We start from the raw sequence: 22,790 nt of genomic DNA, 5'->3' as shown, positions 1-22,790 counted from the left end.
TCAGTTTTCTGTGGAATGAAGTTAACAGCAGGCTAATAAGATGCTGACCAATAGGTTTCTATTAAAGGTTGTAATTTGTATATTAAAAAGTGCTTTGGCTCAGCAGGGATCAGCTTACAGTTAGAATACAGCTGCTGGATGGGATTAGCATGTCATAGCTATCTACCAAACTGCTAACTGGGGGATTTCAGGCCATCTATGGATCATTTTTGCTAACTGTTTATTCAGCTTAGGCTCACAAGGCTGGAGCCTGTGCCCTAGCTGTCATAGGGCAAGAGGTGTGGTCCACCTGCACAGGTGAGCAGTCCATCACAGGGCCAACAGAGAGAGACAGAGAAGCACTTTCTCACATCCACACCTACAGCCAATTTAGAAGCACCAATGAACCTAAGCAGCATTTCATTGGACTGTGGGAGAACACCCAACCTCCACAGAAAGGCCCAGCTGACCAACAAGCTTCAACTTTCTTGCTTTAAGGCACTAGTGCTAACCACTTTTCCCAATTTCAGCCCAAATCCTGCATTTTCCTGTTTCTGACTACAGGCCAGCTACACTAACACTTTCTCATCAGACACTGCCACCTAGTAGAGGAAGTCTTAGTTCCATTTGAAGCTTCAGATTACAGTTAGTTCCTTTAACCCTCCGGTTGTGTGCACCCCCACCCCCCTTACTTTAGTGTTTCCGGTCAAAATTGACCGGTCTGTTTTAACAGTTCTTAAATTAGCATAACAAACATTTTTCACCACCAAATTCAGTTCAGTGGGTGGTTCAATGGGTCGTTCAGTGGGTCTTTCAGTGGTCATTCAGTGAGTCGTTCAATAGGTCGTAAAGTTGGTCTTTCATTTTGTCATTCAGTGCGCCATTCAGGGGGTCAGAGGCCAAAGGGGTGGGGGGTGGATTCCCATTCATTTCCTATTGTGGTCACATTTGACCGGGAACACCACAGATGTAACAAGGTTCATTAAAACACTCAAAATTCAATTGAAAGTTGGTGCTCATCACCTTTATATGTTCAAGTACATAGCGTGGAAGATGACATGGGGCCTTGAGGCAATCGGATGTAAAACACAATATTTATGAGTGTTTTAAGTTGTAAATCGGTCAGACTTGACCGGAACACGACAGGAAGGTTAAAAAGAGGTGGAGGTGGTGGGGCCACAGGACCATCATCACTGAGTGCCATAGGACACTTAACCTTTGTTTCCATATGCTGGGAACTTCCTGTTGTTCCAAGGAGGACTGGAAAATGTGAAAATCTCCCACTTAGTTCCTCACAGCACACTTCAATCATTTCCCTCCCACAGCATCAGGACCAGGGCTTTTTCTCTCTTTGGTCCCACTAAGAGATTTCTGCACAAACACCTCATCAGTGGGACTCTCAGAGCTACCAGCCCTTTGCTACAATCACAAAGCTCTTCATTCAAATCAATTATATCAAAGCTGGAATCAAATGAGTCCAAGTCTTCTGCTGCTTCAGCATCACATTCATCTTTGCTCCTTGTTCTGCATCCCCACCATGGACTTCATTTCTTTCCAAGCCAGCCTTGAGTGTCCTTTATTCAGCTCATCCTCTGCTTTATTTTTAGACGTGATTTTAGCTGCTTTATCTCTCTTTGGACAAGTTTATGTGCCTCAATCTATTTCTTCTCTTCCTAACAAGACAGCTTCTTCTGACTGAGAACATGTTTGAGTGATTTACTAATCCAGGGCTGCTTATTGGGGAAAATAGTTCCTGTTTTCAAAGTAATCCCCATTTTCCCCAGAAAGAAATGTCAGTAGACACAGATGATCTAAGTGAGAACATGAGCCTTTAAAAAGTCCCAGTGGGTGCAGTCAAAGCAGTCCCTCAGTTCAAGTATAGAGTCTTTGGTCCAGACTGGAACAACTGTGTGCTCAGTTTGAGCTCTCTTCAGTACTGTGACCTGACAGACCCAGAGGGGCCATCATATCACATTTAGAAGCTCCCCTAATGGAGCCACAACACATGTCCAATACTTGGTCTGTCTTGTTGGACAAACTGGAAGAAATGATTCAAGGAGTTAGTCACAGAACAGATTCAAATCTCCAAAATCAAACTGGCTGCATCGGGTGATATAGTCTGAAAACTCTGCACAGTTTCCTGTTTGAAGCTGCTTCCTGTTGGCTTCAGCTGTTTGGAATTTTCATTTTCTAAACTTCTACATTCTGAACCTTCTTCAGCTCTGAACAGATTATGAAACACAATGATTTCAAGCTCACACTTTGTCTAATAAACTTACATCTTTCATTCTTCATTCTTTCACACAGATGGAGGAGCTGTGGTTTGTCAAAGATCAGCTGTGATTATCTGGCAGCAGCTCTGAAGTCCAACCCCTCCCATCTGAGAGAGCTGGACCTGTGGGTAAACAACCTGCAGGATCCAGATGCGAAGCAGCTGTCTGATCTTAAGCAGAGTCCAGACTACAGACTGGAGACTCTGAGGTCAGTAGAGTGTTGGAGTGAGTGGGTGGTGCTGTCAGCAGTATTGTACTAAACACAGTCAGTATGAAACAAAGATCCAGTGTTTCCTGTAAAGCTGTAGCTTCTCAGTGAAGCTGTGAGAGGAGAATGCTGACAGCAGTGTTGGTCAAGTTACTTGAAAAAAGTAATCAGTTACTAATTACTGATTACTTCCCCCAAAAAGTAATCCCGTTACTTTACTGATTACTTATTTTCAAAAGTAATTAATTACTTAGTTACTTAGTTACTTTTTAAAAACACGATTTACAACCTGAATAGGTAATAAAGCGATAGATCTTTCAGCCCAATTCTACTTTTTCTGCATAATTCATCATAGAAAATGTAATCAAATGGAAAAGTCTCTTTTTAAAACTTGTTTGCACTTTGTGATCCCTATCTAGAAATGTGCTATATAAATAAAATTTTACTTACTTACTTACTTACTTTTATTAGTTTTAATCTTTTAACTTTGTGCATCAAGCAAAAATTAAATTATATGCAACATTCTCTGACTGGAAGAAATTTGTTTAACATTTAAACCTATTTTCTGCACATTCCAGCACATAAAATAAAATGTTTTTTTGTGTTTACACTCACTCTTTCAAATAGATGCAAGTAAAACACAGCAGAAAATAAATAAAATCAAAGACTAGCGGTCCTGTTGCTCTATTTTCACCTGTAAAGCAGGACTGGGGTAGGCGGAGGAGGTTTACCCTGGTGCAGGTGTGCCGCGGCGGTCAGTGGAAGAATCCGCGAGTTTCTCTGTGAATTTCACATTACGTCGTAGCGCACTCGGTGCTTGCTTGGAAGTTTAGGGGTTTTTTCGCTGTAAAAAGAAGTTTTCTTCCCACGCACAACGGACACTAATGTTTTTGTCACTTTTTATGGACTCAAACTCAAAATAAGGTCAGTACTTCCACGCTTTAAACGCTGCACCTCCCGCACTCGATATATTATGATCTGCAGACAGCTGTTGTCACGAACGTCGCACTCGCTTACGTCACTGTCATGAGACGTTCTCGCAAAAAATCACGGTTTTAGTAACGCAGTAACGCAGCGTTCCTACGTGAAAGTAACGGTAATCTAATTACCGTTTTTGCAATGGTAATCCCTTACATTACTCGTTACTTGAAAAAAGTAATCAGATTACAGTAACGCGTTACAAGTAACGCGTTACTGCCCATCTCTGGCTGACAGGCTTCAGGATTGGACACAAACACTTCCTGTTTCTGCCTTTTTGTCACCTTTATGGTCACCATAGTAACGGCTGACATGCTCTGATCAAACACTGTCAACAGCCAATCATCTCTCTCAACAAAGCAGCACACAGACCAATGACTGCATTCATTTCTCAGAGTCTCTGGAAACACTCGTTTATCTCCTCTGCTCTTCCTTCTTCTCTCTGCAGGTGGAGCTGATGATGGTAAACAGGACGGTGTGTGTGCTGAGAGAGGATGAGCTGTGTCCTGATGATCCAGAGAGGTTGAAGCAGCAGCAGCTTGTGTGTAGAGACGCTCTGACTGGGCCATGTTACTGGGTGGTGGAGTGGAGAGGAGAGCTTCATCCAGCAGTGACTGACAGAGGAATGAGAAGAAGTGCAGATGACTGTCAGTGCTGCAGAGTGAACTGCTCCACTGTCAGACACAATGTAGAGTCCAGCATCCTCCCTGTGTGTCCCTCTGGATCTGACAGAGGATCATCAGTGTATCTGGACTGCTCTGCTGCTGCTCTGTCCTTCTACAGTCTCTGTACAGTCTCTGTCTGACACTGGCTTCAAACCCTCCTGGATCAAACTCACCTGGAAAGGCTTTCAAACATTTCTGAATATATTTGAATACAGAATATATTTGATATATACTGTAGATGTACTTATGAGTTAGATATTGCAGTTTGTCACTTGTAAATACAGTCTGTGAGCAGATATGAGCTGAAATATCTTTCTAGAAACACTAAATGTTTTCACTCTCCTGTTTGTTTTTCATATATTTACAGAGCATTAATATTGATCCCATCTGTCTCACCTGTTTCATTTCTATAGAGCAGTCGATCAGGTAAAAATGATTCAGTACATGAAAAAGTGAAAATCTGCTCACAGGTGGACTTTTTCATGCTTTTATTGATAATAACAGGACACGTGTGATCTGACCGCTGCTGTGGTTGCTGTGCTACACGTCTTCAATCATTTAGATAACAGACACATCTAGTGGTTCAGAGGGAGAACTTTTAAGTACAATAAAAAGTTCCAAGTACAACAGTACAGGACGCTAACATCAAAGTCTGTGATAAGAAGAACATTTAAGCCACCAACTTTACTGAAGAGTTGCTTTGGAATCCAGGACCAAAGTGAGTCCCTGTTTTTGATCCAGGACCTCAACCAGTTTATTTTTAAGGCGGCAAAAGTCAACAGGTTTTAGTCCATCTTTAGTATCTTGGATCAAATGTTTCTTTTTCATGTAGTGAGGTTTATTTCTCCAGATAAAATTAAAGTTTATTTGATTAATATCTTCTGTTCATTTATCTGGATTGGTATTAGTGTTTGTTGGATTGATACATCTTGGTAAACGTTCAACGACTGATTTAGTTTTTGGTCCTTTGTGAGATATCTGATTTCTGCTTTAACAGGAATGCTACAGAAATCTTTTTCTAGTTTATCTTTTATAGCAAAGAGTTTACAGTTATTAAGATTTAATGTTAATCCAGATGTCTTGGAGAGTTTTTACATTTTTAGGAGTTATTGGAATTTGATTTTTTATCTTTTAGAAATAATGTTTCATCTGACAACTGACTTATGATAAGGTCTGTACCCATTACATTTAGTTTCTCAATATCATCACGTGTTAAGGTGAATAGGCAGCATCTCAGTGGCCAGTATAAATAAATGTGGAGAGATTCATGCACAAAGGATTTCTTACAAAGTTGAAGGAGTTCAGGATTGAGGAGGCTGAGGAGCTGTTGGCTCTATGAGCTGCTCAGACTCTTCTGCCATCTAGTGGTCTTCTGTGCACACTGATATTTACACAAATATACTGAGAGGGAAAAAAAAACTTCAGTTCTTTGAAACATAATTGAAGAAGTTTGTAGTGCAGTAAACACCAGATGAAGGCAGCAGGACAGCCTTTGATTACACAAACATGACATAGGAGTAAATCACGGAGAACAACTATTGATTATCCACAGCTCAAGCTCATCATATCCTCTGCACATGAGCAGCTTGAGCTGATTCTATCAAATGATAATACAGTATATTTGTAACTAACTCAGCAGCTCATTCTCTTTCTACTGTCAAATATTTTAAGTCACAAGAACCTCATTTTACATGGCTACATACACAGGTCCTATTCATTTACATGGTGAACATACGAACATATAGATTAGCACATTTACCTGGATATATGTCATTACTGTACTGCATAGTAATGTGTACTGCATAGTAATTTCACTAACACCATGAGCAGTTTCAGCCTGTTTTAAATCCTATACCTGATAATGATGTCTACATATGGAGGCTGTGACCCAAGTCATGCATAATGTGCAGAAAAATATATGGACTACTCTTCAGTTTTTCCATGTCTTTGTGTTGTGATGATCACTTTGGATGCTGCTGTCACACTGAGGGTTTTGTGTTCACTTTGTACTTTGTGTTCTTAATCAGTGGATGTTGGGTCCAAACATGGACCCTGCTGGAATTAGACGATGAGGGACTGCAAACAGAACACAAGAGCCACTCACACGTTTTACTTGCAAGGGGAGACTGCGCTCAGAGAGGTAACACAAGCACAACACTATGGAGCGGGATCTCCTGTCTAGTGTGTACTGCACAGAAAGTGTTATGCTGAGTGAACGGACTCTATGGCAGAACACACAGAAGCGCAGAAAATGCAGGAAGTGCTCTTTATTTACAGTGTCCAACTTATTTACACGGGATGGAATATGTATGCTGATAAATAAACAGAGGGAAACCAGGGAAGGGGGCTGACACGCATTCGGAGGGAAAAGGGTAACCCGCACACGTAGGATGGATCTATGAAAAAGGGAAGAATGAAACCTTAGGGAAGGATGCCAAACAACCGGTAAGAAACGGCAATAAATATGGGGAGAGTTGGAGAGCTCACTTGTCACACTGGCTGTACAGGCTCGGGCGGGGATTACCGGGATGTGGAAGAAACGCTGAGATCGATCTCTGTAGGAATCCCGGAAATGCTGCTTCACAAACAGCTGACAGGTAAGCGGGTGATGGATCCAGCTGAGGATACAGGACAACAGGTAAGCAAACAAAATCCAAGACATAGGTTGGCCGTAATGCACACCGCTGAGAATTAACAGACAAGTTACCACTCGGGGAGGTGGCAATACTCCGACACCAGACGTCTGTTGCGCTGCTCCTAAATAACGCTCCATCAAATGACGTCTGATGTACCGCCGGTGTGTCAGCATCCCGTGACACACCGCCCCGCCTACCTGTGCTGAAAACAGAAGCAGACCCCGTGACACCACACCAGAGAAACCCCACCAACTCCTAATAGAAAGCTGATGTCACTGCAGCTGCTAATATGTGCTGCAACCAAGCCTACATGAGAGGGCTGTGCTGTGGAACAGGGTGGTGCAGGTGGTGTTATCTACATTTGAACATTAGACAATAGTCATATGAAGACACTTGATATTGTTAGCTAAAGACCTACAATAAGAGAAAGAGAGCAGCAGCACTAGTGCAGCAACAGCAGCTAATGTTATAAAAACACTGATCAATGATTTGACTGTAACTGCTCCAACTGTCTGTGTCAGTGATGCTGTTGGAGATGAATGTTTCAGTAACACTGACTGAGACTGAAATGGTTTAACACTGGTTTCCATGTTCAGATAGATTTGACATGCTGTTAAATGTCACATATTTCTGATATATATATAATACATAATCATGCTCTGTTACACACAGTCATATTTGACTGTTACTGTATCATATTCAGTCCTCGTCTTACACTCAGGTGTTCATCGCAGTCACAGACGTGTCTGTAGTTGTTGTTGTCAGCCATGGAGGAACATTTCTGACATCCCTCTGCAGCAGTGTGTGCGTGCGTGCGTGCGTGTGTGTGTGTGTGTGTGTGTGTGTGTGTGTGACTTTTACTGCTACCTTTCATTCCATAATTACCAACAAGAATAAACTGTTAATTACCACCACAGAACAGCTCACTTCCAGATGTTAGCTGCCAAAAGATTTTGTCAAATGTTTATTATCAACTTATTTTTTATTTTCCAACCTAAATATCACCTGCTTTAAAGTAGCCTGGTTGTCTAGCAGTACTAGTTTTTGTCACTAGATGGCAGCGTAGGCTTTGGTATGTGTTTGATCACTTTGTGTTTGTCTGTTTTCTGTTTCTGGTGTGATCACAGCTGAGACGTGTTTGGTTCTGTGGGCCTTTCAGTTTCATCTAAAACTCCTCCTGAAAGTCTGAATAATCGTCACCTTCGTTGAGATCAGAAAAAAGCACTAACTAACAATAACGACTAGTAAGTGCCTCAGTTACCAGAAATTACAGTCAGAGATGAGTATTTATGAAAACTCAGAGAAATCAAAATTCATAACATTTATAGAACCAGAATTATCCTGTATGTTAATCATCTGAAACATTATTATTATCTAAATACTTCATTAATCATTTTCTAAGTAATAAACCTATAATTTACAACCATAACAGCTCCTAAATAACTGGTCTGTCTGTGATGTAACACTTTAGACACTGATGATGTTCTGAACTTATTGATCCAGATCTTTTAAATCTGTCTTAATGTAACCGGCGTGTTCCTACGTTGTGTCTGACAATGAAAGGTCAAAGAAACAAAGACCTCCAAGTCATTAACTTGCTCGCTCCAGCTCCTACAACCAAATGCAAACAGTAGGGAAGAGGGTTAGCTCCACCCACCACAACTTCCAAGCTAGCAAGAATGATCTATTCATGCTAGCATAGACTGTGCCTGTAACACATCTGTGGCACACACGTACTACACATTTACAGCATCTAGCAAAGACAGGCACAATGATGACAATGATTGAACTAAAAACACAATCAGAAACATCAGGGTGGCTAAATATACATTATATGAGTGTTGTACAGTGTTGGGAAAGAAATGACACCGACCTCTCCCACAGGGGAATAGGGCTTTGGAGTTGACGTCACGCCGCAGTGCATTGTGGGATCGCGGCGCCATGTCAGTAGGCTAGAAAGCAAAACAAGCGCACAGTGTTGGAGTGTTGGAATCGGGACTGCCAGAACCATGCTCAAAATCAGCGCAAAAGACAAAGGGCTGTATCGCGACCGATTGCGCCCAGACGCCAAGAGACGGTACTTTGAAAAAATTGCGTGCATCGGTAATGTGGACCCGTATGAAATAAGGAAGCGGAGTGGAAATCCAGATGACCTACCGCCTTTGTCCTATCCCGATCTTCGCATACCTTGTCTGTGGAGTCAGCGCATACACAGCAAACCAGTTTGAGAATTATAAATCCCTGGAGGCCCACGGAAGTGTTCAGATGCTGAAGTGAGAGCAAAGGATGACGGTGCCAAGATCAAGATGAAGGTGATTGCAGATGCAACCCGTCACACTAAACCACACTCACTAAGTCTGGGTGACACAGTGCTGCATCGCCAACCCAAGCACAACAAATTATCCACACCATACAATGTAAAACCTACAAAGTGACCAAGGTTAAGGGTTCTGAAATTACAGCTACAAGGGAAGGACACTCGATTGTCAGGGATGCATCATTCTTCAAGAAAACATGACATGGACTTGAAAACGCCTGGACTGCATGTCGACCCCGCCTTAACAGACAAGCCCAGATACCCAGTCAGATCTAACGTACCCATGCATCTGTGTGATTACATCAGATCTAAGACTTGAACATCTGAGTGACCAGTTGAAGGTTACGCTATGTGAACATGTTTGATGTGCCTGAATCTAACACCTGTATTCTAGTGTTGAATGTTTATAGTGTTTAGTCAGAGATCTGCACAAATGCAGTGCTGTTCAATTGATGTTTAGGTGTGGAGAAACTTAAGTAATAAGAATGTTCAGTAATTTTATCAGGCTTGTTTGTCATAGGTTCAGATTAATAATTCACCTCACTGAGTACCTAAGTTTGTTTAAGAAAAAAAAAGGGAGGTGATTGTGATGTTTATTTTGAAAGGTCGAATGTAAGACGGAAGGAGTAGTTAAAAAAAGATAATGAAAAACGTTAGAGGAACAAGTTAGCGCTGCAGACTGTGTTGCTGCTGCAAGCCTGAGAATTAAAGAATGGAACTGATAAACACTGAAGGTGTCGTCATTAATATTTGAGGCATGCAAACATTACAGGAGAGACCAAACAGCCACGTCATAAACACACAACATAGAAGAGCCACCTCCACGGGACAAGAGTCGGCGGCCCATCTGCATCTAAAGATCAAAGGTCACTCTTTCAAGGATGCCGATGTTCACATTGTGGACAGAGAAGACAGATGGTTTGAAAGAGGAGTGAAAGAAGCATCTATGTCCACTGTGAGCGACCATCTTTGAACAGAGGGCGGGGCTTACAACACCAACTGTCTGCCACCTATAATGCAGTCTGAGATCCTCCCAGATGCCTCAACACCCACTCACAATCAGGTGACCTCAGCAGGTCACATGATAGCCTGAGACAAGTCACACACAGGTGTGACTTGTCTCAGCCTATCATGTGACCCACGCCATGTTTCACATGTTGGTTATGTGAAACATCACATTGGTCATGTGATGAGTCACATGACCAATAGTTGGTCAATAACCCTCAGCACCATCTCCAAGGTGACAGCCCCTCTAGGAGTGACATACCTGAGACTCTCCAGGTATCACATGAGAGCAGAAACATCTTCCAAGAACCAACAAAGATCCTTCTTTAAGGTTTTACTACACTGTCACCATCTTGAAGTCCAGGCTGGTGGAGCTTCTCTGGTTTTCCAAGCTGGAAATCTGACTTCTGACACTGAAATCTGACATTGAGGCTGTGGACAGCTACAGGTGCCTTGGTGTTCATCTGAACAATAAACTGGACTGGTCTCATAATTCAGACGCCCTCTACAGGAAAGGGCAGAGCAGGCTGTACCTGCTGCGGAGACTCAGGTCGTTTGGAGTGGAGGGCCCACTCCTGAAGACCTTCTATGACCCTGTGGTGGCTTCAGCCATCTTTTACGGTGTGGTCTGCTGGGGTGGCAACATCTCTGCTGGGGACAGGAAGAGACTGAACAGGCTGATCCGCAGGGCCAGCTCTGTTCTAGGATGTCCTCTGGACCCAGTGGAGGTGGTGAGTGACAGGAGAATGGCGGCTAAGCTGTCATCCCTGTTGGACAACATCTCCCACCCCATGCAGGAGACTCTGACAGCACTGAGCAGCTCCTTCAGTGGCTGCGGCACCCACGGTGTGGGACGGAGAGATTTCCTCCCCACTGCTGTCAGACTCCACAACAAAGACTTTAACTGATCAAACACACACACACATGTGCAATAACACTAATGTGCAATACTCTCTCTCTCTGACATAATTGTATTATACTCATATTGTATATAGCATTTGTATTCTATTTTATTCAATTGTATATAGTATTTTATTTTTTATTTTTTATTTTATTTTATTCTATTCTATTGTGTACAATATCTTATGGATATATTATTCCAGTGTTTTTTCTCTATTTTCTCTAATTCTTCTATGTAACTTTGCACTGTCCACTGCTGTCACAAAACAAATTTCCCATGTGTGGAACTAATAAAGGTTATCTTATCTTATTATCTTATCTTATGTTCCCATTTAAGCTGGAATGAAGCATGTGTGCTGCTGGTTCAATGACTGCTCACAGGCTCTGATACGAAAACAGAGGATCTACCACAAATCACATCACACTCATAAAAAGCATGACTACAATTTCATAGTTTTTATTATGTTTTTACTGATTAAACAGTAAAAGTAAATAAAATAAAAAATCCCAAAACAGATTCCCACTGATGTCAACATCTCCCATTCTTACTACTTAAATGTTTAGCAGAGTAAATTTTGAAGGATTCAACACAGACAATTAAAAAGAAATGTGAAAAAGTCACATTTGACTTCTTTTCTCATCAATACCTGAGCATTTATATCATAAATCACATTTATATTGGGTTATGTTTGATCGCGTATTACTGAAAACTATGACTTAAGTGGAAGTTAATGAAAATTGATTATATTACTCTTAATTTAATAAGGCTCTTCCATAACTCACATTATGTTATTAATCTGTGGCAGATCTTATTACTGCCTCATGAATCAGATTTTAACAGGATATGTTCAGTTTAACTCTCTCACCACTATAAAGGCCGAAGCGTTAAATTATAATAATATAATAATTATAATAATGTTTTATTTTTATAAAACATATTTTAAATGTAAACACTTTCATAATTTCACCATAACAAAGTTCACTTCCTGCATGAAGGTGATCCACAGCTCCATGAACTATTCCCACAAACATCACTGAGCCTCAGACTTTCTTTAACAGGCCTGTCAGACCACAATGATCCAGCTGTTTGTGTTCATGTGGCACATTTATACGTTTTATTTAAAATCTACTTCACACACATTTTATTATCTGATATCTGCCACACACGGAGACTTCCTGTTAAACAGAAAGTAAACTTTGTGGGTGGGCGTGTTTGGGAGCTGCAGGTGTGTCCAGGTGTGGGTTCGTTGGGTCAGCAGAGGATTTAACGGGACTTTGTGTCGGTTTGAGTTGTTTTTAAAGGAGGATGAAGACGCTGGTGGTGTTCCTGCTCCTCATGAACGGTAAGAAAGTCTCTGTTTAACCTGCAGCAGCTCCGCAGACAGTCCTCTGTGACCGGAAGTGCTACACTCAGGTGCAGCTCGCGCCTCTGACGTCATGGAAATTCACACAGTGTTGGAAACACAGATTTAATGATGAGGCTTTAATAGTAAAAGTATGAGGGAAGGTTAGAAACAGACCAGACTAACAGACTGTGGACTTTGTAGTGACAGATTGGACACTTCCGGTATGGCTGAGCTAGCTAACCATGCTAAAGTAGCCTCGTGTCTGCGCTGTTTCCGGTCTGAGCCGAGCTCATTCAGCCCTCTGAGCTCCGTTTCTCCGCACTAAACACAGCACAGGTGCACCTGATCAACGGTGACAACAAACCGGAAATAAACACGGTGATATTTGGAAATGTAAATCTGTCTGTAAGCTCCAGGCTGAACAGAAATGTCAAATACAACTTAATAAACCAGGTGAACAATTATATAACAACAGTGAAAGGCATAAATATGAAAGAAAGCAAATAATAATAATAAGAAATGTCTGTGAAGGTTCTCAGTCATCGTAGTCTAAGTAGCTTGGAAAGAAAAACTCTGGACTTCTTTAAGTTTCCTTGAAGACTTTTCACCTCTCATCCGAGAAGCGTCTTCAGTTCTTATTATAATATTAATAATAATAATGAATATAATTTTTAAAGATACCATTATATTTAAGGAATTAAAAAAGACAAATGTGGTAGAAACAATGTTCTGCTGTTTGAGTCCTAGCTTCATTTGAGTTTTAAAAATGTATTCTCAACAATTATTTACACATGGATAACTATATATGATCTATTTAGCCTTTGGTGCATTAGGGAATTTTAAATAATCAAGTTACTCTTTACACTCATGAGAGGAGTATCTGTGAACAATACACAAGAACAAAGTGATGCAGGATTTAAACATTTATACCACAGGTGCATCTACTGGGAGGCTGAGGGGAGCACTGGTGGCTGTCAGTGTTTTTCAAAATATAATAATGTTTTTGCATTTTTCTGATTTTCCAAAAGAAATACAAAATGATGCGGATTAATAGTTAATAGGGCTATGGCTCCACATACGCACTATTAGACAGTTACATGATGAAACCTTGTGAACACAAGCTCACACACATAGGTGCACACACACTATCTTGGTTGGCTGCTGCCTCTAAACATATCATGTAGTCCTGTGTGCTGCTCAGTAACAATTAATATTATCATTTACTGGTACTTGTACATATCTTGGTTGTTGCAACGGTTTCTCTGTTGTTGGTTTGTGTGTGTGTGTGTGTGTGTTTTAGGCAGGTTTGGAGCAGATCCTCAGTGTTTTTTTCTCTCTCCATCTCTATTTTTCTCTCCCTCTCCTTCTGTAAACGTCCTCACCAATTTCTTTTTCTTCAGACGGTCTTTTCTGTTCTGATTGTAATAACTCAAAATAAAAATCCTAATAAATTTCTAATAAAATATGACTGCCATTATAGCAAAAGCAGTAATGATGCACTTGGGAAAATAATTCTGTTGGGCATTTTTTTGGCCTTCAGACAATAATTCTCATTCTCGTCTTGTCCTGTTCAGCTACACTGCCGGGCAGGACAGGCAAAAAAAAAAAGAATATAATAATAATTATGTCTGTCAGCGTCAGCGGCGTTCGCGCCATCATGACAACTAACGCGATTTACAATTAACCCATCAGGAGCGCAGACTGACTCAAAATCCCTGAAATGTCTCTGTCAATGCATTTTTGGGCAGTTTGTCCAAAGTTTGTCCTTTCTGCATTGTGTCTGCTGGCTGAGCCCCATCCAGGGGTCTGCTTTGGTCTTTTCTGAGTGGCTAGTGTGTTAACGTGGGCTAATTCATGTTAGCAAGTTAACACTGACAGCCCTAATAATAATGATAATAATAATAATAATAATAATAATAATAATAATAATAATACATGTAAAAACAAAACGGTCTGTCAGTTTGTTATCCTGGTATTCAGTCTGTGCTGCTCTCACTCAGAGATCAGAGTTCATGTTCAGTAACCACACTGACAGCAAGAGGAGGAAACAGTTGGTTTAATTTAAAAGAACAGTCTGAGCTGTGGATTAAAACAATAAGAAATATATAAGTGAGTCACATATCAAACACAGACCATTAAGTGTAATAAGAAGCAGAATAAAAAGCTGAGTGTGAGGGTCAGGGTGCTGTCTCACTGCAGAGGCTTCAGGCTGAATCCTGCTGAGCTCACAGAGTCAGACTCACCTGTGCAGCTTGGACAGGTAAACACATCAGGACATGAGGAGAGTTGGCAAAGTACAGACATTCAGTACTTAAGTACAACTACAAATAATACTATTAAAAATACTCCAGTAAAAGTAAAAGTACTGATTCACCTTCTTTACTCAAGTAAAAGTAAAAGTACAGGCTCTGAAATGTACTTAAAATAAGAAAGTAAAAAGTAGCTCTTTGAAGGATGTTTGTAAAATATATTTATACTGGGGACACAAGTCTGGTCTAAGTCTTCTGTCAGAAAGACTGCAGCAGTCCAGGAGTTTGTTAATTGTCTTTAATTAAGTCCCACAAAAGATTTTTACATGAAAATGTTTGTGAGGCTTAATCTGAATTCGTGTAGTGTAAACTTGAACTTGTTGTTTTATAGTAAACAGCACGTGTGACTATAAACATGGTTTTCTGGAAACAGAAATGGGCAATTTTATAATTAGTAGAGTCAGAGATAACTAGGAAAACAATCACAACACATCATCTACTCAACACAAGCAATATCTCACAATGTCCACAAGGGGTCACTGCAGACCCAACATTGGCTAAATAGCACATGTGTTACAAGATGCTAATAGTGAGGCATAAATATGGCAGCTAGCAACAGTTAAAGGAAACCATAGAAAAGTCCTTTATTCCTCATCCCGCTGATTGTAGTCATTGCAGGAGATTACAGCCAGATTATAATCAGTATCATGTTAATGAATCTGCCAAAGTAAGAACACTTACAGATTCATCAACTCACTCAGTCACACAAAACTGCATTATAGCTGCGTTACAGCAGCTCCTTCAGTCATTCCCACTCTGTGTGCTGAGCACGTGACCACTGGTGCGCTTGTTTCCTTTGGGTGCGCTTGATTCTTGCTTCTAGACATCCTGAGGCCAAGTCAGAGCAGGAAATTTGAACAGTGTTTCTATTTTTGTGCAAAGCTAACTGACCCTTGTGCTGTATTAACATAATGATAAAATCATATCAGTATATGTGAGTACAAACTTTAGTCTAACTTTTTATTCTAATTGTATTCAGCTTGAACCAGAAGAAAAAGAAGGAAAATAAAACTATATTTCTATTTCCTGTTGCTACATTGTAGAGGGCGACTTTGCCTCTAAACAGGAACATGTGTACAGTCCTGCATCAGCAGCTTCATTCTTATACAGACCTTTCTACTCTGTTTGTTAAACTGAGCTCTATGTTTGCTACATAGCAGTCAATGAATCCAGTTTTATACCACAGTTAAGTTAATGTAGTTAAATCTGTGTATTTGTAACTCAAATATTCAGTGATCTGTTTTAAACAGAAACCTGACTTTGACATATTTAAGTTGGTATGAACACAGTCAGAGCTGCTGCTGCTTTTATTGTTCTGTTGCTTTTTAAAAGCTTTCTGTGCAAATCAATAGAAATATTTATTGTTGCATTTTAAAGCTGACAGCACAGCAGCAGCATGAGGAGAAGAGTGTTTGCTCAGGAAATACACGGGTCCCTGAAGAGTTCAAACAGGAAATATTCCTGCATTAAATCTGCAGTTCAATCATCAGCAGCTCTCAGGTTGAATCAAAGCACAGATTACTGTCAGTGTCATCTGTCACCAGGCAGGTTTTAACAGGCGTGTAAGCCACATATTATTATAACACCCTTTTATATTTGTATGATAAACACATGTCATTTAGTTGTGTTTGGTCTTTTAACTTGTGCTCAGTTTGCACAATGAATTCATGATGGAAATCTCTAATAAACTATCAAAATAGACACTATTTTCCCCCCAACACACTCTCTGTTGTTGGCTGGTACCCCCATCATCCGGTGAGTTGGTGGTTCTTGGTGCTTGGGTGCGTACTAGCTAGTGGCCCCCTGGCTCTGTCAGGCCCCTGCTCGGGTTTTTGTTGTTGTTGTTGTTGTTGTTTTTTTAAGCAGGTTTGGAGCAGATCCTCACTGTTTTTCTCTCTCCGTCTCCATTTTTCTCTCGCTCGCCTTCTGTAAACTTCCTCATTTTCTTTCTTCTTTTTCTTTTCTGTTCTGATTCTAATATCTCAAAATAAAAACTTCTAATAAATTTCTAATAAAATATGACCATTATAGCAAAAGCAGTAATGATGCACTTGGGAAAATCACAACACATGTAAGAAGTAGAAAGTTCAGATATGTGTTTAAAATTGTAGGGAGTAAAAAGTAGTTAAAAAAAACTACTCAGGTAAAGTACAGATACCTTAAAATTGTACTTACGTACTTACTGCCCAACTCTGGAGAGGAGGAGACGTTTTTATTACTCACATTATGTAAATTAATTAACTGTTAGAATTGTCATCATCTCGGCTCCTCTGACGACCTGTTTGCTGCTGCCTGCTGCTGAAAGGCAGTGTGGAGAGGGGACACTTGGGCAGTGCATTTATTGCAGCATATAATGTGTTTTCTGGATACACTGGTGCTTTTTCATTGTTTCAATATGAAATGTATTAGCAGCAGTCACAAATGCAGTATTGCCGATCTTGGTCTGTCCACACTCACCACAGTAAATTCAGTGCATCATGTTGTCAGCTGTAAATGTCAGCTTTAGCTTAACTGGTCAAACCACTCTCTTCCAAATGTAAACACTTTCCCTCTTTTACTCTCAGTGGGCTCGGAGTCGATCGTCTGTGGCTCATTATCTGATGCCGTCTCCGGACCAGTGTTAGACATAACCTGAGAGGTTGATGGCTCCGTGTTAGAGCACTGGCTATGAATGTCAGACGAATCAGGCCTTAACTTAATGAAAAAGTTATCAATCGTTCTTTCATCGTTTCTTATTACCCACAGCTACATCCACTTCTGTCAGGCCTAGGCTGCTCACTAGGGCTGAGTATCATCACTGATTTCTATAATCGATGTGATTCCGATTCACAAGGTCCCGATTCGATTTGATCCCGTATTCAGTTTGATTCAATTTTGCCTCAGACAGTCAGAAATATATTTCTGATCATTTATCAGTACTGACACTGTGAGACTTCATCAGAGGTGTGAACATCACAGCAGATGTCTTTGTGTCAAAGTAACTGAGGATAAACAGAAAAACATAAAGGAGATTTTTCTGGCCTGACTTTTTATAGCAGATAACCTTAAAAATATTCTGCAGTAGAACAAAAACTGAAGAAAACTATGAATCAACATATGAACATTACCTGATGCTGCTGAAGTGAAGCAGAGCAAAGTTACAGAGGTTTGATTAGAGACACAGCCAAGTGTTTGGCAATTTGGCATCAATTTAAAAACTTTACAGTATTGAACAGCAGAAATGAGGCTTTCTTGTCGGAGGTCATTTAAAAAAACAACAACAAAAAAAAAACAACAGCAGCCGATAGCGCTGTAAGCAACAGTAGACTGGTGTGTAAAAATCCAACAAATAATGCAGAAAGAATTTTTCCTCCTGAGAGTTGCAGCTGTGTATGATGTGATCATCGGGCACAAACTAAGATTTACAAACATGTGAAATCATTTGTGCCTCACAAATAAAAAACTAACATGAAGTATTTTACAAATGTGTGAATCCAAACTTGATTAAATTTCATTTAAAGACACATTTTTGCCTCTAAAAATCTTCCTGTGTCTGAAAATATTTGTTAGTTTCAGTCCGTGACAGAAAATTAAATATACCTGATACACACCTGTGTACGTGTAGTTTTGCTTTCAGTGAGTCACATTTAGTGTGTGCAGCCAAACATGATGGCAGACTGCCACAGATCACTTCTGAGGAAAGAGGAGGCGTTCAGCTTCCTCATAGTTTCACACCTGCATGAAGCAGCCTCACCCTGACAGCTTCAAATCACTGTGTCAGCTGATCACTTCCTGTCCTGTGATTGGCTGAGCTTCAGGCCTTCTCTCAGTCAAACTGGAAACAGGGATTGAGACAGTGTGAGGGTTTGTGGAGTGCCACAGTGCTGTAATGAATCCTGTAGTGGAAGAAGTTCTTTCACACTCTTCATCCTGGAGCTGCTTTATGTCCATGATCTGCATGGAAACACATCTATGGAGAGGAAATCCAGCTGCTGAGGGTCACATCTGCATCATTGTAGCTACAGTGGATGTTTCAGCGTCAGGACTGAAGGCGGAGCTTTGTGCGTGTCAGGGTGAGGCCGCAGCAGCCGCCTCCAACCGGAGCGCTCGGGCGTGAAACTGGGAGGAAAGCCGACGTCCTCCTCTTTCCTCAGAAGTGATCTGTGGCCGGCCGGACTTCATTCCACAGATGTGCTTTTAACAAAGTGTGAAGCTGAACTCTGAGCTGTGACAGTGTGAGCAGTGTGAGAGTGTCAGTAGATGATCAGCAGAGGAAAGTGAGAGCTGCTGTGAGCTGATGTCCTGAAGGGCTTTTAAAGAGTCTCTGAGTTTGACAGGAACATGAAGATGTTTGTGGTGTTTGTGATCCTCCTGCACGGTAAGTACACCTTCCTCTCTCTGCTCTCATCATCATCTCTCTCTCTTTAATGTGTTGAAGTGCAGCAGGAGGAGATTTCCATCAAACACTGGATTCTGATTCAGATCAAACTAACAATCCAAAGCAGCAACTTTCAAATCACTGGATTCTTCTTGGTGGCTTTCAGATGAGCTCATGTTACAATCAGCTGCTGTGTGTGTGTTGTTGTGTAGCTGAAGCTCTGACTCACATTTCATATGTGACCAAAGGAAACTTGGTGCTGTGTGACACACTTTAGATTCTCTGCTGCTGCTTTGAACTCTTCAAACTAAAGAGCCAAACTGATGGTTGACTGTGCAGCTCTGACATGGCACCAAATGTCCCTGTTATCAGCTGCTGGATGGACGTTATCAGAGCTTTTTAGTCCCACACGGATCACCAGGAGCTCCTCCTCTGTCTGCAAACAGGCTCAGCAGCTCTGATCATTCATTGGAGTCAGCACAGAGTGTGGAGACATCTAGTGGTCGTGAGAGAAGTGCATGTAACATGTGTGTGTTGTGTTAATCAGCATGAGTACTTAGGGGGACGTGCCTCCCTGTGCCTGATGGGAGTCCTTGTAATTACCCAGCATGCTGTGCTGTGTTTCATTTCTAACACTGGTTTTACTGAAGAGCTTTCTGAGCTTCTTTCATTGATTGTGACCAACATACATGTTTGCTGTGGATCCACATCTGCTCTTACTGCTAATGTCATGAAGCTGTTTGAGTGGTGAGCAGTCAAAGAAGCAGGTCCTAACAGGGACATAGCAGGATATTCCTGCCTCTAAATGAGCTGTAACTGCACATATGAGCACAGCTGGTCTGCATGTAGTGAACACAAAGAGTCTGTGTGAGCTGGATTTACACCAGTCTGTTTGTGTCCCTGTTATTTTGGCCCTTTGACAAACTCAAATGTATTTCAGCTTAAATGAAAGTGCACTTATAAAAATGCTGTAAAATCACAGTCCTGCTGATTTTCCTTTGGTGGACACTAAACATTTTTATCTGCAGGTGAAACTCTGCAGTGACCTGAGCGTCTGCTGTTCTCTGGCATCTCTCTGAATAATGTTGAAATGCTTGATGTTCTTGTCTGTGGTCACGAGGATCTTATCTTCCATCCCTGCTTCTGTTTCTTGCTCACAAACCTGCATCCATCTCAGCGTCTAAACTCAAAGTCAGCAGCAGCTTCTTAGCTGTCTCTGCCCTCATAGCCCTGATCTCAGGAGCTCTCATGTGGAGTTCATCAGGGCTCAGTTCTCAGCCCCCTTTTATTCTCCCTCTCCTTCCATCAGCTCAGATGTAAATACTGTTATTTCCACTGTCATGTGGATGATACACAGCTGTATGTGGCACTGATGGCAGTAACACAGATGTTATCTGAATCTGATGTTAAATGCTGGCTGTCACAAACTTCCTTCATCTCACTGATTTCAGATCTGAGCTCTTTCAGTCGCCTCCAAATCTTTAATTTGGAAAAAATCTTGAAAATCTGTCCTTCAACATCAGGACTTCCACTCAGAGCCTGGGTATGACCTTTGACCCTGAGCTCTGTTTGTACACAGATCTCAAAGGTCCTACAGTCATACTTTCTCCAGTTAAAGGGGACATGAAACCTGACACACAGATAAAGGCTAATTTACAGCACTGAGCCCTGCTCATAGATGTAACTCTGTCTGTGAAGCTGGATTTAAGAAATAAGTGCTTAAAGTGAAGTTTTATAAACATGTTTAGCGCCTTCTTGTGTCTGTACGGGACGTGACATCATGTGGTTGGTTGGGTGGGGCTAATAGACTTACATTAGTTTATGTTAGCTAACTAGTGACTGGATCGATAACTCAGGGGAAAATAAGGACACTGAAATTCTAAATCAGTTTAAGGGGATCAATGAGAGCCTGTTTGAGACAGGTGACAGGCGATTCACCAGAACGACTGAAACTGATTTTTCCTCCTCTGGCCGAGGAGCGGTGCAATCAGCTGATGCAGTCTGCGCTATTTTATGCGGTAAATAATCTTAATCTTCCCAAACACATGCAGACAGTTTACAACATCACATCTTACTACATGCAAATCTCAGCACAAATATAACTGTGTAGGTCGATGTGTGTGAAGGAAAGAAAAACAGCGAGGCTCAGAGGAAGAGATGGCACACTTTCTGGAGACCTGTTGTTTTTTCCTCCATCACCTCACTGACCGGATTCCTTCATGTTAGAAGTGAGAAAAAGTGAAGCCCAAATGTGAGTGAAGGAAACTGTAACGTGGGGATTTTTCCCCTGCAGACATGCTGATGGATGTCAGGGTTTCCAATAATCTTTGGTAAGAAGCTGTTATGTATTTGGTGTGATGTGCATGTATTAACCTGTGGTGTTGGTGACAGAGATCATATTTGATCCCATTTAATAGCGCTGATTGCACAGCTTGGTACACCTGGGTAAACCAACGCTGGAGCGTTGGTTTGCTGGTTCCAACAGGCTCTCCTGCACACAGTCCTGATTTATAAAGTGGATTGTTGTTATTCTTTCTGCTCGGCTCTCCGCCAAACGTGTCCCCCGTCCAGCTCATTCACAACTAACCTGACAGATTTTTAATAAACTGAAAGAGATGAGTCCTCATCACTCCATCCTCTCTGCACCAGCTGGCTCTTAGATACAGACCTGACTTTAACCTTTTATTAATCACTTTTAAAGCCTCACATCAGCTCGTTCCTCCACTTCCTCTGGACTTCCTGCTTCTTCCTTTTTTATCTGTGAGTTGTTAAAATGTTGAATGTTTCTGTCGTTCTGTCTCCTGGTTTCTGTAAATGTGTCTAAACCTGATCTTTACCTCAAAGTGACTCATGGAGTCTCTGTCTGTGTGTCCTCAGTTTCCCAGCATGCCTCAGCTGTGGAGATGTATGAGGGGGACTCGTTCAACCTGCCCTGTCAGTTTAACACTTTAAGATTTCGAGACCCCTCTGTGGTGTGGAGTCGCTCTGACCTCAGTCCTCCAACCGTCCACCAGCGTCAGCTTCAAGGAGACGAACTGAAAGATCAAAACCAGCGTTACAGCGGCCGAACATCCATGAAGACTGACGCTCTGGATACTGGAGACCTCAGCCTGACCCTGACCAACCTCCAACTGTCTGACAGCGCCACCTACACCTGCTCCATCAGAGACTTTGGAGATGAACTGAGTCGGAGTGATGTACAGCTGCAGGTCAAAGGTCAGCAACAAACACCTGCTGTAGATACTTATTGACATCACTCAGATAAAACTTTATTATTTTAACTGTCAGAATAACCATGTTGACTTTATGAGTAAAGGCCTCTTCATTAAATTAATTACACTCATTCAGTCAGAGGTCAAAGGTCATGTTGTTCTTTGTGTTCCTCCACAGAACGGTTTCCATCCTGGGCCAAAGCTCTCCTGGTTCTCCTGGTTCTTCTTGTGGTTTCCGGAGGACTTTTATTTCATTTCCGGCAGTATTTCATATCACGTGAGTGTCTCCTACTACACTACCCATAATGCCGATGGTTAGCAGGTGTCCTCTGGCGGCTCCTTGACTGCGGCTCACACAAACTTGTTCCAGAAGCTGAAAGAGTTGAGAGTTACAAACAGCTGATACAGAGAGCTGAAGAGAAACTTCCAGGTTTGTTCCAGAAGTCAGAAAACCTCCTTCAGACTCAGTCATTGATCAGTGAAACAGCTCCACAACATGACTTTACTAAACAGTGTGTGTGCTTCACTGCATTGATCTGACACAGAGGCTGCATGTGGACAAGCTGTTCTTTCATTATCTGCAATTTAACCAGGTAAAAGTCTCA

The 22,790-nt window shown here is 41.4% G+C and overlaps 1 protein-coding gene across 1 annotated transcript in view; it reads left to right on the top strand.

Moving 5' to 3' along the window:
* The window catches only part of LOC116336480 (ribonuclease inhibitor-like), a 32,707-nt gene extending 10,483 nt beyond the window's left edge, over positions 1-22,224 (top strand). Inside the window, exons 6-7 of the mRNA XM_039602890.1 lie at positions 2,287-2,477; positions 21,851-22,224. Of these exons, the coding sequence (XP_039458824.1) occupies positions 2,287-2,477; positions 21,851-22,224 (565 nt within the window). The remainder of the gene's footprint in view (positions 1-2,286; positions 2,478-21,850) is intronic.
* The last annotated feature ends 566 nt before the right edge of the window (positions 22,225-22,790 follow it).

The sequence above is a fragment of the Oreochromis aureus genome, linkage group 3 (assembly GCF_013358895.1).
Source record: "Oreochromis aureus strain Israel breed Guangdong linkage group 3, ZZ_aureus, whole genome shotgun sequence".
Lineage (NCBI taxonomy): Eukaryota > Metazoa > Chordata > Actinopteri > Cichliformes > Cichlidae > Oreochromis > Oreochromis aureus.
This window is presented reverse-complemented; position numbering and strand designations above follow the sequence as displayed.